Raw genomic sequence first — 17,538 nt, forward strand, 5'->3', positions numbered from 1 at the left:
CCTTAGAGACACTGACAACCAGGAATTTCAAATTGATCGCTCACTCTCTCACTTCTGATCCCTCCATGAGGATTGGTCCAGAACAAAACATTTCACAAACATTTCACCACTGTAGGTGTGAGTGCTACTGGACAATAGTCACTAAGGCAGCTCATGCTGCTCTTCTTGAGCACTGGTATAATTGTTGCCCTTTTGAAGCAGTTGGGAACTTCTGATCATAGCAATGAGAAGTTGGAGATGTCCTTGAATACCCCCACCAGTTGGCTGGCAGAGCCCTAATAGGTATTTCATTGGTGTATGTCACCTTGCGAGGGTTCACCTTCTTGAAAGACAGCCTGGTGTCGGCCTCTGAGCTAGAGCTCACAGTGTCACCGGATGCTGCAGGGATCTTTATAGATGTGGTTTTATTCTCCCTTTCAAAGCAAGCATAAAAGGCATTGAGCTTGTCTGGTAGGTTGTAAAGTTGCCAGGGTGCTGAATAGAAGAGTAAGGAAGTCATGCTGGAGTTCTATAAAACTTCAGACACTCCACACTTGGAGTATTGTGTGCAGGTCTGTTCACCCTGTTGGAGGAAGGATGTGGAGACTGTGGAGAGGATGCTGAAAAGGTCCATCAGGATGCTGCCTGAAATAGAGGAACTAAGCTAAAAAGTGAAAGGTTGGGCAAACTTGGATTGTTTTTCCTAGAGATGAGGCTGAGGGGAGACTTGATAGAGGTTTTAAATAAAGTATGACAGGCATAGATAGGGTAGACGGTCAGAATCTTTTCCGTAGGGTGACAATGTCAAGCACCAGAGGCCATACTTTTAAGGTTAGAAGGGCAAAGTTTAAAGATGATGTGAAGCAAATTTCTTTGTGTGTAGGTACCTGGAATGGGTTACCAGAGACAGTGATGGAAGCAGGCAGTTTGGTGGAGTTTAAGAGGTTTTTAGGTATACACATGGACACGAAGGGAATGGAGGGATAGGGATGATACACAGGAGGAGGGCATTTAATATACACCGCCTAGCCAGTGCTATAATTTTCTGTGTTCTAAATAATTTTTATTTTTCTGAGGGGAGGCTGGACTTGCAATTTAGTAAGTTGCTCTTGATGGTTATGGTAGCAAAGAAAGGTTTAAGATACCAGTGAGGTCCAAGTGGTGGCAGAGCCCGTTTGGCCAGTGGCCTGTTTCTGTGCATATGTGGCATCTAATCCTGTGTATATTCTCCAAAAAGGAGGCAGATCCAGTTGGAGACCGATTTTAGGTAATGTAGTCAATCAGAGTTAACTGCGGTGACAATATTCAGTGACCACAACTCTGACTTTAACTGTTGTCTTGGCGAGGGATAGGAGCAGATAGCATGGGAAAGTATTTAATTGTGGAAAGGCAAATTATCATGCTATTAGACAGGAACTGAGGAGCATAAATTTGGAACAGATGTACTTAAGGAAATGCACAACAGAAATATGGACATTGCTTAGGGAGCACTTGTTTGGGGTTCTGGGTAGGTTTGTCCTGTTGAGGCAGGTGAAGGAACCATGGTTGACAAAAGATGAGGAACATGTAATCAAAAGGAAGAAAGAAGTTTACTTAAGGTTTAGGAAGCAAGGATTAAACAGGGCTCTAGAGAGTTACAAGGTAGCCAGGAAGGAGCTGAAGAACAGATGTAGGAGAGCTAGAAGGGGGCATGAGAAGACCTTGGCAAATAGGATTATGGAAAAGCCCAAGGCGTTCCATGCATATGTGAAAAACAGAAGGATGGCCACAGTGGGTTTAAGACTGATCATGGTTAGTGAAGGGAATGTGCTTAGAGTCAGAAGCGGTAGGTGTAGTCCTTAATGAATACTTTGATCAGTACCCACCCAAAAGAGAGACATTTATGAGAACAGTGTAAACATGCTGATATGCTAGGACACGTCAACGTTTAGAAAGAGGATATGCTGTAACTTTTGAAAAACATCAGCATAGCTAAGTCCCCAGTGCTAGACGGGATATACCCCAGGTTACTATGGAAACAAGAGAAGAGATTGCTGTGACTTTGACAATATTTGCATCCTCACTGGCTACAATAGTAGCAGATGACTGGAAGGTAACAAATGTTATTCCTTTGTTCAAAAAAAAGGAGTAAGGATAAACCTGGGAATTATAGAACAGTGGGAGACAAATTTATTGGAGAGAATTCTTAGAGACAGGATTTACGAGTATTTGGAGAAGCATATCTGATTAGGGATGGTCAGCATTGCTTTGTGAGAGGAAGGTCATACTTCATGAGTCTGATTGAATTCTTTGAGGGTGTGATAAAACACATTGATGAACGAAGAGCAGTGGATGGTGATGTTTATGGATTTTAGTAAGGTGTTTGATAAGGTTCTTTCATGGTTGGCCCATTCTGAAAGTCAGAAGGCATGGCAACCAGGGAAACAGGGCTGTGTTGATACAGAATTGGCTTGCCCATAGAAGGCAGAAGGTGGTACAGATGGAGAGTCAACTGCCTGGTGGTCTAGATGTTCTAGGCAGGGGTGTCAAACTCATTTTAGGTCACGGGCCGGATTGAGCAAAATGCAGCTTCATGCGGGCCGGATCAGTCGGACGCGTGCGAACGCAGCTTTCGTTGCCTCCGTTTTTTCAGCCTGCTCTCATGTGTCTCAGTCTCTGCTATAACTACAAAGTGTTTCACTTTACAAATTCCGTTTCTTATGAAGAAGACTGCCGAGCAAGACTGCCGAATAAACACTAAAAACCCTGAAAACCTGGTACCTGAATAAACTCAGCATTAGCCATATCATACGCCATAGGCGCTTCGATTACTGGGGCCAGCTTTAATAGTAATTAGATATTATCTCGCGGGCCAAAGATAATTCCACCGTGGGCCGGATTTGGCCCGCGGGCCTTGAGTTTGACATATATGTTCTAGAGGCATCTGTTCAGGGACCCCTGCTCTTTCTGATTTTTATAAATGACTTGGATACAAAAGTGGAAGAGTTTAGTAAGTTTGCAGATGACACGAAGATTGGTGGAGTTGTGGATAGTGCGGAGGGTTGTTTTAAGTTGTAACGGGACATTGACAGGATGCAGAGCTGTACCGAGAAGTAGCAGAGTTCAACCTTGGAAGGTCAAATTTGTATCAGAATTAATATCAATGTCATATGCTGTGAAATTTGTTACGGCAGAATACAGGGTTAATAGCAGGATGCTTAGCAGTGCAGAGGAACAGAAGGATCCTGGGGTCCATGTCCACAGATTCCTCAAAGTTGCTGCACAAGTTGATGGGGTTGCTAAGAAGGCATATGGTGGGTTGGCCTTCATTAGTCAGATTGAGTCAAGGTAATATTGTAGCTCTATAAAACCCTGATTAGACCACATTTGGAATATTGTGTTCAGTTCTGGTCACCTTATTATAAGAAGAATATGGAGTCTTTAGAGAGGGTGCAGAGGAGATTGACCAGGATTCCACCTGCACTAAAGGACAAGTTTTATGAAGGTAGGTTGTGTAAGTAGGGCTTTTCTCTTTGGAGCAAAGGAGGATGAGAGGTGACTTGATAGAGGTGCAGAAAATGTAAAAAGGCGTAGAGAGAGACTTTTTCTTCCAGAGCAGAAATGGGTAACACAAGGGAGCATAATTTTAAGGTAATTGGTGGAAAGTATGGGGGGGGGGGGGGAATGTCAGAGGTAAGTGCTTAACAGAATGGTAGGTGTATGGAACATCCTGCCAGGAGTGGTGGTAGAAGCAGATACGTTAGGTGCATTTAAGAAATTCTTAGAAGGGCACAAGGATAAGAAAATTGAGGGTTATATGGAAGGGTTAGGTTGATCTTAAGAGTAGGTTAAAAGGCTGACAATAAGACAAAGGAATAGAATTAGCCTATTCAACCTGTATAGTTTACTCCACCATTTGATCACGGCTGTTTAATAGTTAGTCCCTCTCAAAGCCATTCTCCTGCCTTCTCCCCATAACTTTTGATGTTCTTACAAATCAAGAAGCTATCATATATCAATATATATATGTCCAATGGCGTGGCCTCCACAACCGTGTATGGCAGTGAATTCCAGATTCACCGCTCTCTGGGTAAAGAAATTCCGCTATTCTCAAGGGACGTCCTTCTGTTTTGAGGCTGTGCTCTCCAGTCCACGACTCTCCCGCTATTGAAAGCATCTTCTCCACATCCACTCTATCCAGGCCTTTTAAAGTTCGATATGTGACTTCCCCGCGCCCCCCCCCCCCATTATTCCACATTCCAGCGAGAACAGACCCAGAACTATCAATCTCTTCCAATAAGCTGACCCCTTCATTACTAAGTTTATTCTTGTAAACCTCCTCTGGAGCCTCTCCAAAGCCAGCACATCCTTTCTTAAATCTGCATTACTAAAGTCTAACATGCAGGTGAATTTAAGCAATTAGAAAATGGCATTTTACCTTTGTTATAAAAGGGCTTGCATACAAATAATGTTTTTCTGCAATTATTAATAACCTTAACGAGACTACATTGGGTGTACTGTGTATATATATTCCTGTCTAAAAACATTCTAAAAGTCCGTAAAGGACACAAGAGGCTATAAGCAGCCCACAAAATGAAGGAAAACGCTGGGATGTCACACAGCAGGGCGGCTCTACACTAAACTTCGTGTCCTGAGGTTACTCACTGACCGTGGAAGGTAACGAGATTAACTAAAGCAGAGTCCGTATTTTCACACAGCGCCTGTAACCTCGGGATAGAAATCTGCGAGGTTGCTTCATCCCGCCGCCACCAGAACGCACTACGCCTGCGCGTCCGCTTCTGTTTCCACGGCAACGGGAGGCCTGGGGCCTTGCAGCTCCGATGTACCAATGGATTCGCGGCAACTTCTCCTCGCTCTTCCCCCCCGGGCCGGAACCTCCACCACTCGGCGATTCTAACCGCACCGGCGCTGGCCCTTTGAAAAGAACCTACGAGAGGTGGGTGTGAGAAGCGGGCGGGCCCATGGACGTATGGGGGCGTTAACCAAGCGTATCTCTGCAGTTCACGACCCCGGGCCTCTTATTGTTTTCATTCGCGGCTTGTGGACTACTAACCATTGTCATGTGTAACTTGAGCTCCAAATAATAAGAAAAACACGTAACCCACCGCCGCCGAACCATCAACCATGGCTTCTAAACCTGCACGCTTGACTATTCCCATGCATTCTTGATTGTTGCACCTCACAAGGTCATGGTGTGCGGATTAATCAACTTTATGTCGGATTTTAGACCTAACTGAAAGTGACAGATGGACCCACAGGGGAATACCCAAGTACGAGCAATCCTCTGCATCCGAGCAGCAGATTGTGTCCCAAAACTTTAGCAGGTTGGCCTCACTCCATTTGCAAGCTTCTCCCCAATTAGAGTGGTATTTTCCACATTTTTTTTGTCGTGGAGATTTAAAGAACAATGTTACAATAATTTGCCGTTTAGGAACTAAGTACCGTGACAGTCATTAGTTGTGTCTAGTTTTTTGAAAATGTACCTGTGAAGTGCTTAGAAAGTCAAAACTGCTACACAGACTCGTTGCTATTTTTCAAGTTTTACTGTTACAGTAATTAATGTTCAGTAGACAGCGCTGTAAATGTGTCTCCAAACCTTCAGAAGTTTATGTTTAAACTACATTGTGTGCAATGAAATAAATACATTGCAAATGTCACTCCAGTCTTTTAGAAGGGAGAAAGACAGAAAAGAGGAAATTATAGACCAGTTTGCCTGACTTCAGTGGTGTGATGATGTTGTACAGTAGTCCTTTATTAAGGATGAGGTTTTGGGGTACTTGAAAGCATATGATAAAGTTGGCCAAAGTCAGCATGGTTTCCTTAAGGGGAAATCTTGCTTGACAAATTTGTTAGAACTCTTAGGGGGTGGGGGGGAACAAGCAAGATAGACAAAGGAGAATTAATGGATATTGTTTACTTGGATTTTCAGAAGACCTTTGACAAGATGCCGCACAAAAAGCTGTTTAACAAGCTAAGAATCCATGGTGTTACAGGAAAGATCCCAGCATGGATAGACAATTGGCTGATTGGTAGGAGGCAAAGAGTTAGAATAAAGGAGGCCCTTTTATGTTTGGTTGCTGGTGACAAGTGATGTTCCACAGGGGTCAGTTTTGTGACTGCTTCTTTTCAGGTTATATGACAGAATTAATGGCTTTCTGGCTAGGTTTGCAGATGATACTATGATAGGTGGAGGGGCAGGTAGTGCTGAGGAAGCAGGGAATCTGCAGGAGGGCTTTGACAGGTTAGGAGAATAGGCAAAGAAGTGACAGATAGAATATAGTGTAGAAGGTATGGTTTTGCACTTTGGTAGAAGGAATAAAGGCATAGACTATTTTCTAAATAGGGAGAAAATTCAAAAATCAGAGGTGCAAAGAGACTTGGCAGTCCTTGTGCTAGATTCCCTAAAGGTTAACTTGCAGGTGGAGTCAGTGGTAAGGACGGCAAGTGCAATGTTAGCATTAATTTAGAGGGGAATAGAACATAAGAGTAAGGATGTGATGCTGAGGCTTCATAAGGCATTGGTCAGACACACTTGGAATATTGTGAGCAGCTTTAGGTCCCTTGGAGTCATAGAAAGCTACAGTACTGAAACGGGCTGTTCAGCCTATCGTGTGGGAGGCAGAGCGTGAACTGTGAGTGGCCCAGAACCTATGTAACGGGCTCTCATTGGCTGATTAAGTGTTTACTATAATGGCTGTTGCTCTTGAGAAGTTTTAAGTGTTGTTTAGAATGAATTTTTTGTCATTTTTAACAATTTCAATAAAAAAAATATGAATGACCGCTTTGTAATGAATCAGTGCTATACAGGCTATCGTTATGCAGGGTCTGAGTGTACTCTTCCAATTTTATTTACATCTTTCCTGTAGGTAAGTGACCAAAACTGCAGACAATGCTCCCAATTAGGCCTCACCAATCTATCATACAACTTCAATATAACATCCCAACTTGTGTACTCAGTACTTTGATCTATAAAGGCCAATTCTCAAAAGCTTTCTTAATGACCCTATCTACCTGTGATACCATCTTCAATGAATTATGGTCCTCTATTCCCAGATCCCTTTGTTCTCTGTACTTTTCTGTGCCCTCTCTCTCTCTCACTGTGTAAGACCTATCCTGGTTGGTTCTCCCAAAGTGCAACATCTCACACTTGTCTGCATTTTATTCCATCTGCCATTTTTCAGCCCGTTTTTTTCCCAGTTGGTACTGATCCCACTGCAAGCTTTAATAGTCTTTCTTACTGTCCATTACATTCCCAATTTACCTTGAAACTAATAACATTATGATCACTACATGCAAAGTGGTCACCTATACAAACTTCTGTCACCTGCCCTGTCTCATTCCCTCATAGGAGATCAAGTATTGCAAACTCTCTCATTGAGACTTCGATGTACTGATTAAGGAAACCTTTCTGAGCGCATTTGACAAACTCTATCCCATCTAGTCCTTTTACAGTATGGGAGTCCCAGTCAACGTGGAAAGCTAAAATTATGTACAAAAACAAACTTGTGTTTCTTGCTACAATCTGTGATCTCTTTGCAAATTTGTTCCTCTAAATCCCGCTGATTGTTGGGTGGTCTATAATATAACCCCATTAATGTGGTCATACCTTCCTTATTCCTCAATTCCATTCGTAAAGCCTCACTAGAAAGTTCTCCAGTTTGTCCTGACTGAGCACTATTGTGACATTTTCCCTAACTAGCATAACACCATCCCTCCCCCTCTATCATGTCTAAAACAACTGAACCCTGAAACATCGAGTTGCCCGTCCTGCCACTCCTGCAACCAAGTCTCATTAATAGCAAACAATATCATAATTCCATGTGTTGATCCATGCCATGAGCTCATCTGCTTTTCCTACAACTTGCATTGAAATATACACAGCTGAGAACATTAGTCACACCATGTTCAACTTTTTGCTTCCTGACTTTGTCTGAGGTCTTAACAATATCTGTCTCCATAACCTTTCTACTATCTATTCTGGCACTCTGGTATCCATCCCCCTACATCTCTATTTGAAATCCCTCCTGCAGTACTAGCAAGCCTTCCCACAAGGGCATTAGTCCCCTCCAGTTTAGGTACAAACCGTTTCTTCTGTACAGGTCCCACCTTTCCTGGAAGAGACCCCAATGATCCAAAAATCTGGACCCCTCCCTCCTCCACCAACTCTTTAGCCACATGTTAAACTGTATGATTTTCCTGTTTCTGTCCTCACGGGCATGTGGTATGGGTAGCAATCCTGAGATCTTGGTAGTCCTGTCCTTTAACTTAGCACCTAATTCCCTGAACTTACTTTGCAGAACCTCGCCCCTCTTCCTACCTATGTCATTGGTACCAATGTGGACTATAACCTCTGGCTGCTCACCCTCCCACTTAAGAATGCTGTGGACTCGATCTGAGATGTACTAAGCCTTGGCACCTAGGAAGCAACATACCAAACAAGAATCTCGTTCTCATTCACAGAACCTCCTTTCTGTTCCCCTAACTAACAAATCTCATCACCACAGCTTGCCTCTTCTTCTCCTTTCCCTTCTGAGTTACAGAGTAAGACTCCGTTGCAGAGACCTGACCACTGTCACTTTCCTCAGCTAGGCCATACAACCAACAGTATCCAAAGTCTTCTACCTGTTGACGAGAGGGATGGTCACAGGGGGACTCTGCACTGGCTGTTTAACTCCAATCACCCTTCTGACTGTCACCCAGTTTCCTGTGTCCTGCACCTTAGGAGTTCATCCAGATCTAGCTTCAGCTCTTAACACAAAGTGTTATAGAAGCTGCAACTGGATGCTGTTCTTGCAGGTGAAGTCGTCAGGGACACTGGAGGTCTCACTACCATCCCATAACCCGCAAGAGGAGCATTCCACTATCCTGCCTGGCATCTGAATTGCCCTAACTGTACAATAATAAAAGAGGAAATAATAAATAAACTGAACACTATCTTTATCTGACAATAGATGTACTGGCATTGGAGAGGGACCAGAGTGGGTTCAGAAGAATAATTCTGAGAATGAAAGGGTTAACATATGAGGAGCATTTGATGGCTCTGGGCCTGTACTCACTGGAGTTTAGAAGAATGATGGGGTAACTCATTGAAACCTATCAAATATCGAAAGGCCTACACAAAGTGGATGTGGAGAGGATGTGTGTGAGTCTAGGACTAGAGGGCACAGCCTCAGAGTAGAGGGACGTCCATTTAGAACAGAGGAGAGAAGGAATTTTGTTAGCCAGATGGTAGTAAATCTGTGAAATTCATTGCCGTGGACAGCTGTGGAGGCCAAATCATTAAGTATATTTAATGCAGAGGTGATAGTTTCCTGGTTAGTCAGGGCAGCAAAGTTTATGGGGACAAAGCAGGAGAATGGGGTTCACAGGGATAATAATGCAGCCATGATGGAATAGTGGAGCAGATTCGATGGGCCAAGTGGCCTAATTCTGCTTTTATGGTTTATGATCTTATATTTATAAGGACTATCATGACTACTTATTCAACTGCCTGCAGGCAATTTTTTAAAACCAAATTACAAATGGATATGAGCACTGAAGTAGTAAATAAGTAAGCATGCCAAATACGATTTTCTGAAGAATATGGCCCTCTGACTAAACAGTTCGTATAGAGGAAAAGCTCTGACTATTCTTAAAACTGAAGTTTTTCTTTTGGAAATAGTTTGCTGAATTAAAAACTTAAAATGATGTAAAATCTCAGGTCAGGCACCATCAATGGAAAGAGAACTGTCAACAATTTGGGTCTGCAACCCATCATCACAACCAGAAAGAACCAGTTTTCAGTAGAGGAGAAAGGAGAGGGATTTGTTTGTGATAGGATGTGTTGAAATGGCTTAATGACTATTTAGTTAACAGCACCTTAAGCTGAAGACATAAGAGACCAACGAATGCCAGAATTTAGAGCAAAAAAAAACTGCTGGAAGAACTCAGCAGGTTGAACAGCAACTGTTGGGTGGGGAAGTAATTTTTGGTATTTTGGGTGGAAACCCTGCATCAGCACATTAAGCTTAAGCTGTTTGATCTGTGTAACAGATAAGGTAATGGAATTTGCCCAGTAGTTGGACTTAGTGAGTAGGATTAAGCAAAACTGAGTCAGCATGAGGAAAGAAAATAAACAGAAAGCACTGGAAAAGCTGGACAGGTCAGGCAGCATCTGTGGATTGAGAACCAGTTAAAGTTTCAAATGAAGTACTCCTATCAAACCTGAGAAAAATACATAAGTGAGTCCATACAACAGCAAAATGTGGATGAAACAAAGGTAATTTGTCGGATAAAATGAAGGGTAAGGTTAATTCATTATCTTTGTGTAATGTTACTTTTGTGGTTTTTGACAGTGGGAGTTGCCCAACAGGTTAGAATATGCACAGAGAAGAAAGAAAGGATGGCAGGTAGAAACAGTTCTTGTATAGACAGGAGAAAACAAAAACATGATATAGTAACACACAAGATGCTGGAGGAACTCAGCAGTTCAGGCAGCATCTATGAAGAGAAATGAAGAGCCAACATTGCTGGCTGAGACCCTTCATCAAGACTGTGTTCCTCTGGATTTCCAGCATCTGCAAAATGTTTTCTGTTTATGATATCTAAAGCTGTGTCCAAAAGGCTTTATTTATTGTGTCTTGATGGAAGATGAGGTGTTTGTCAGAAACAGGTAATTTGCCTCAACCCGCTCATGCTGAAGAAGGTATCTTCCTGAGCTGGTCCCATTTGCTTGTATTTGTTTGAGTGCCTCTATAACAGCAGCAGCAGGCTAGGTTACATATGGGTTATATGTTACCGTGGTCAGTGTTGTTCCTTGGGTTTGCATTGGGTCTTATTTTAACAGTGCAAGATGTCGCAAGCAGATAAATCAGAGTAGGAGTGGAATGGAGAATTAAAGCAGCAGACAATGGAAGCTCAAGGTCATTCCTGCATCCTGAGTGCAGATGATCCATAAAGTGATTGCCCAAATTATGCTTCATTATGCCAATACAGAGGGGGCCACAATGTGAGCACTCAATGCTATACCCTAGATTGAAAGAGATGCAGGTGAACCGCTGTCTGCGTCCAAGAATGGCGAAAAGAGATCTCCTCAAAATACAGAGAAGGGAGTATGTGTCCAGTCTGGAGTAGGGGGAAACTGCAGTTTGTTAAATGTGGAAGGGCCAGGGGAACTCTGTTCTTGTTCTGTCCAGAGGGAGAAAGGGTGAGAGTAGAAGTGCAGAAAATAAATGAGATAAGCTGTACCAAGGACTGTGTCTACTGCGGTAGAGGGGAAGTCATGGCTAAGAAAATTTCTGAATATTGTCTCTTGCTCTAGTGTCCAGGCTTCCAATGATGAAACTGAATGGATATCAGTAAAGAGGCAAAAGCTGGGTAAGATTTTTTATGTTAATACCTTTTATTAAGCTATGTTATATAACCAGTTTTTCATCTATACTTAAACAAAGGCCTGGTTTGACCATACCCAGGATTCCATGAGCAGTTCAATTGCAAAGAGAGTGATTAAAAATTGGAACTTGATTGTCAGCTTTAAATTTGAGATTGATGGATTTTATATTCATCAAAATTGTGATATAATATGAGAAAAGGAATGTGGTTTAGGTCACAGATCACACACATTCTCAGTGTATTTAGTGGCTATATTTAATTTTTTAAAAAGTCATTTCCCCCTCTCTGGCTCAAAAACTGTGTTTATTTGTTTGCTTGCTTCTTTGCCTTTGTGGTAAATTGGCTCAAATATTACCTGTTTTCACAATGTGTGGAGCCTTTACTGAACAGATAGGAGAACAATTTTGGACAGAGTGAATAATTAGTATAAATTGAAATCATAGCCATGTGGAATGAGTTAATATCACAGTAACTCTGTCTAATATCTGTTGATTTAAGTTTCATACTGACATTTCACATAAGACATAGTCATACAGCACAGGCAGAAGCCTTTTGGCCCATTTAGTACTCGCCAAACGTCAAACACCCGTTTACACAAATCTGACACTAATCCCTTTTTATTCTCCCCATGTTGCCATCAACTCCAGTCCTCCCACTCACAGCATGCTTATTTATTTAATAATTGGCATATATTTAGAGATGTAAGAGGACTCAGAGTATTTAAAGGAAATTTGCATGGTCACATGGAGCCAGCATAAACCAACACAGATAACATCAGAGGCCAGGATTGAAACCTGGCCACTAGAGATGCACCAGTCCCACTCCAAAAGTTGAATTAAGATAACTGAAATGTTATTAGATCATGTTTTTTCTTTAGCTGTCCCTTTTCAGGGGAAAGAAGTACTTTGCTAGATGCAAGGCAAAAATGGAGTGAGTGTGAAAAGATTCAGAGAGTACAGTTGTGATTACAAATGAAATAAAATGGGAGCATTTAAAAACATTAAGAAAGAATAAATGTTTTGGGAAGAAGCTCCAGAGAATTTAGGCTTATTGCAGTTGCCAGCAATCCACTGGTGGATGTAGGAGACGAGAACTGAGATTGTATTACAGGGGAAGAGGATGACCAGTAGCTACGTAGGCTTGGGGGAAGATTACTGGGATGCTGGGTATTACATGCTAAGAAGGAGAATCTTGCATTAGTTTTGTTTAGGAGGATATTGGAGCTTTGGAAGGCTAGAATAATGGTTCGTTCATCATTTGAAATGAAGCAATACTGTTTTGAGCTACATTTAGTGGCCACTTTGTTTGGTACAGCTGTACACCCGCTTGTTAATGCAAATATCTAATCAACCAATCATGTGGCAGCAACTCAATACCTAAAAGCATGCAGACATGGTTAAGAGGTTCAGTTATCATTCAGACTAAACATCCAAATGGAGAAGAAATGTGATGTAAGTGACTGACCGTGGAATGATTGTGGTGCAAGATTGGGGTGGTTTGAGAAACTGCTGATCTGGGATTTTCACGTACAACAGTCTCTAGAGCTTACAGAGAATGGTGTGAAAAACAGGAAAAAACATCCAGTGAGCAGCAGTTCTTTGTGTTTTTAAATTTTTTTTTTTAAAAAGCCTTGTTAATGAAAGAAGTCAGAGGTGAATGGCCAGACGGGCTCAAGCTGACAGGAAGGCGACAGTAACCCAAGTAACCGCACATTACAACAGTGGTGTGCAGGAGAGCATTTCTGAATATACAAGATGCCAAACCTTGAAGTGGATGGGCTAGAGTAGTAGAAGACCATGAATGTACACTCATTGGCCAGTTTATTAGCACAAGGGGTACCTAATAAAGTGGCCACTCATGAGTATTCCTTTTGAGCTGCAGTATTATACTTCAACATGCACTATTGGTATAAATATTTCTCTTAAGATGCAGAACAAATGTGGATAAGTCTGCACCATAATGTTTACAGTATTGTTTGCACGTCTTTCACTGAATAATGTTGGTATAATAGAAAGCTAGGTGCAGGTCAGTTGGTGAAAGACATGTTTACTAATTTCTTCCTTTTTTTAAGAATGACTGCAGGGATAAGTCAGGTAACTACAGATTCGAGTGCCTTATGTTGGCAGTAGAGAAATTATTAGAGAAGATTCTAAGGGATGGGATTAATGGAATTGGTGGATTAATCAGGGCCAGTACATTTTGGCCCAATTAAGTGGTTGCCCCAACTAGCTAAAGTTCCACGGAAGTAGTTAAAAAATATACAAAAGACAAACTACCCCTTAACTGAGTAAAAAAAAATATGTATTTAAATAAAATACAGAACAAATTAGGATACTACTCATACTACTATTGTACTATAAAACTGTGTATTAGTTCCTAATAATTATCAACAGAGGCATTCATCCAGTGTATTCTACCGTGTTTTTTGGATTAACCTGTAAATTTAAAAAAAGTCAAGTGCAGATGCCTAGTGCAGATAGTGGACTGCATTCATATAATGCTTTTGATGATTGCATCTTCTGAATCTTCATTTTGATTTCAACATTCAAGATGATTGTCAATACCTTCAAATTCTTAGTAGTTCTTAGCTTCTTGAAGTTGTGAAATCATTTCATTTTCACTCCCAGCTGTTTCTAGTATCTCCAAGCCTGAATGCTTGAAACTGCAGTGAGCAAATTAATTCTGAATGTCTTACTGTTTATGTCTCACCAACTATCAGTGACAAAAACTACAACTTTTTGAACACAAACTAAAGCAAATGATGCTATTTAAAAACTGTTCACTCTAAGCACAGTATAGTGTCAAACAGCCATGCAAGTGCACACAATTGACATTAGTTACAAACTTTAACAACACTCTCCTGTCCCAATTAAGTAGCTTAATGTCCCAGAATAAATCATTATTTTTTCTTCTTTAAGAGTTGTCCCAATTAACCAATGGCTCAACTAACCAGAATCCACAGTATTTAGAATGGCAGGGGCAGTTTTTTGAGATACTCAAACCACCCTGTCTGGCATCAGTACTCCATGGTCAAAGTCACTTGGATCACAATGCTGGGAAGGTTGATGATTAGGTTAGTCCAAAATGTGTAGGTGATATAAATTGAGTCTTTCAGTCAGTAAAATATGAAAATAGTGACACTGTGCATTGGAACCCCAGTATCATTAAAATGGTGGGTGCAATAGTGCACCCGCTTAGTTGTGTGCAATGAGTGAGGAAGATATTGTGCCAATGTGGTTTTTCATCTCCAGGAAGGTGGCTCCCATTTGCTATCATGTCATTTTATTTTATTGGCTCCACTCAACCTTGGAACATCTAGACAATGAAGATGCATACATCAGGGTGCTCTTCATTGACTACAACTCTGCATTCAATGCTCTCAACCCCTCAAAAGTAAACAATAAGCTCCAAAACATAGGCCTCAATACCTCCTTGTACAACTGGATCAAGTTTGCTGATGACACTACTGTCATTGGCCAAGTCAAAGGTGGTGACAAATCAATACATAGGAGGGAGATTGAAAATCTGGTGGAATGGTTGTTTTCATTGTCAATGAAAACAAAGAGCTGATTATTGACTGCAGGATGAGGAAACTGGAAATCCAAGTGCTAGTTCTCCACAGGGGATCGGGGTGGAGAGGGTCAATAACTTTAAATTCCTCAGCATTATAATTTCAGAGGATCTATCCTAGGTCCAGCATGTAAGTGCCTTTACAAAGAAGGCATGGCAACGACTCTACTTTCTTAGAAGTTTGCAAAGATTCAGCATGTCATCTAAGACTTTGACAGACATCTATAGATACAAGAGTATATTGGCTGGCTACATCATGGTCTGTATGGAAACACCAATGCCCTTGAATGGAAAAGCCTACCAGAAGTAGTGGATACAGCCCAGTCCATCACGAGCAAAGCCCTCCCCATCATTGAGCACATCCACATGGAACAGTATCACTGGAAAGAAGCATCCATCATCAAGACCATGCTCTCTTCTCATGGCTGCCATCCGGAAGGTGGGACCCACACCACAAGGTTCAGGAACAGTTATTACCCCCCAACCATCAAGCTTTTGAAATATCAGGTTCACTCAACTTCACTCTCCCAAACATTGATCTGTTCTAAGGAGTTTTCATCTCATATTCTTGATATCTATCTATCTATCGTTGTTGTTGTTTTGGTTTTTCTTTCTTTTTGTATTTGCACAGAGTTTGCACCAGTGCATTTTGGCCCCTTAAGTGACTGCCCCAATTAGCTGGAGTTTCATGGAAATAGTTAAGAAAGACAAATGAGTAATAAATTATGTATTTAATTAAAATATAGAGCACTACTAATAGTACTACAGTACTATAAAACTGTGTGTTAGTTCCTAATGGTTATTGAAGGAGGAATTCATCCAGTGCACACAATGAACAAAATCAGCACAGACACCGAGTGCAGACACAATACTTCCTTCATATAATAATATCAACATTGCATCTTCCAAATCTTCATTTTCATTGTAACATTCAAGATGAATGTTTAGTTCCTAATTTGTTGAACTAGTGAAATTGTTACATTTTCACTCCCAATTGTTTCTGGCATCTCCAAGCCTAAATGCTTGAAATCACAGTGAGCAAAATAGTTTGGAATTGTCTTACTGCTTATTTCTTGTCAACTATCAGTGACAATGAACACAGCTTTTTGAACATAGATGCTATTTAAAAACTGTTCACTCTAAGCTAGTGTAGCGTCTAAGGGCCACATGTACATGCAACTGACGCTAGTTAGAACCTGTTCAGAAGTCTCCTGCCCCCATTAAGTGGCAAAGGGAATTCCGGCAGTATTCTTGCTTTTTGATAACTTTAAGAGTTGTCCCAAATTAGTAGCTGACCCAATTAACCGAAGGCCCAATTAACAAGAATCCACCATACTTTAATAGTTTATTTAGAACTTTGAACATCCTGTCAATGAACTGCAGGCTTTAGCTGGGGCCCTGCAATATACCTTCAGTCTGTCTTGGCAAGCAAACATGGTCAGAAGAGGGAAATGGAGCAAAATTCAGTCACCAGCAGAAAAATTGTTCTTTGTTTTCTAGATGACTTTGTGAATGCCATTAAGAAGTCTTTAACGACATTTGTCAGCTATATAAAATCAGTGTCACCTTTTGGTTACCAAGTCATGCAAGTAGAATCCACATCCTCAGTGCAGAGGAATTCGAAACAACCATTGAAACAGGTCAGTGATGTGATCAGTCATGCCTAATTTTTTGAAAATAGTTAAGATAGTCAAAGGAAACCATCATGATAAATGTATTGTCTGTAATACTGTAACTATAAAGTTATAAATTGTAGAGGAGATCCATGGGGAGGGTATTGGAGCTGTTTCAAACCTGTACTCCACAGCTGTCCCTTACAATATGAAGAGCCTCTCTGTTGCTTCAGTGCAACTGCTGTTCAGGGAAGATCATGTCCGTGAATTATGCGAGCCTCATAGATGGATGCCTCGTAGTTTTAAATACTTCTTGTGTTCCCTCTAGTTCCTTATGCAGTCAGGCTCCTTGAGGATCTGGTTAATAACTGAGAGTCTCAGCATCTGACTTGCATCATTCCAAGTAGCTGGCCATAACCTGCATTAATTTTGTTCTAGCTTGCTTCTTAAGTTTTTTGCTGCATCCTTAGATAAATGTAAAGTTAATGTTTTTTGAATCTTGGACTTGATGTACTTGAACCATCCTGAATGAACTTCCCCACTACGTGACCATGGGCCAGAAATTCCCAACAGTCAGTAGAGATGTTGCATTTCTTTTCCATGGGGGCATGTCTTTGAATCTTGTCTATGGTCAGCCTGGTTATATTGTCCTATGATGTGATTTGGATTAGTGTCTGTTTCAAGAATCAGTGATATACAAGCGACAAGGCTTGTCCTATACAGCCGTGGTGTAATTAGGGCCTCATTCTGGAGATGTTGACCGGACAGAAGATGCTGATGCTGACATTGGCTGACTTATCATTCCATTGCATTTAATAAAGGAATTTCAGAGAAGGTATTGGTAGTATCTTTACATATCCTAGGAATTATCTCTCAGTGATTAGATCTTGTTGATGAATTTTACCATCACCTTCCGTATAGCAGCGCAGCTGTTGACCTCTTGAGGAGAAGGATATCTGAGAACAAGCAAGGCACTTAACATCATAACGTGATGTACAGGGTAGCA

General features: G+C 41.3%; 1 protein-coding gene across 1 annotated transcript in view; it reads left to right on the top strand.

The window, feature by feature from the left end:
* Positions 1-17,538, top strand: part of LOC140727240 (sentrin-specific protease 2-like) — a 90,948-nt gene that overhangs the window by 12,506 nt on the left and 60,904 nt on the right. Inside the window, exons 2-4 of the mRNA XM_073044504.1 lie at positions 4,697-4,915; positions 11,279-11,334; positions 16,420-16,559. Of these exons, the coding sequence (XP_072900605.1) occupies positions 4,697-4,915; positions 11,279-11,334; positions 16,420-16,559 (415 nt within the window). The remainder of the gene's footprint in view (positions 1-4,696; positions 4,916-11,278; positions 11,335-16,419; positions 16,560-17,538) is intronic.

Source organism: Hemitrygon akajei, chromosome 5 (assembly GCF_048418815.1).
Source record: "Hemitrygon akajei chromosome 5, sHemAka1.3, whole genome shotgun sequence".
NCBI classification, from domain to species: Eukaryota; Metazoa; Chordata; class Chondrichthyes; order Myliobatiformes; family Dasyatidae; genus Hemitrygon; species Hemitrygon akajei.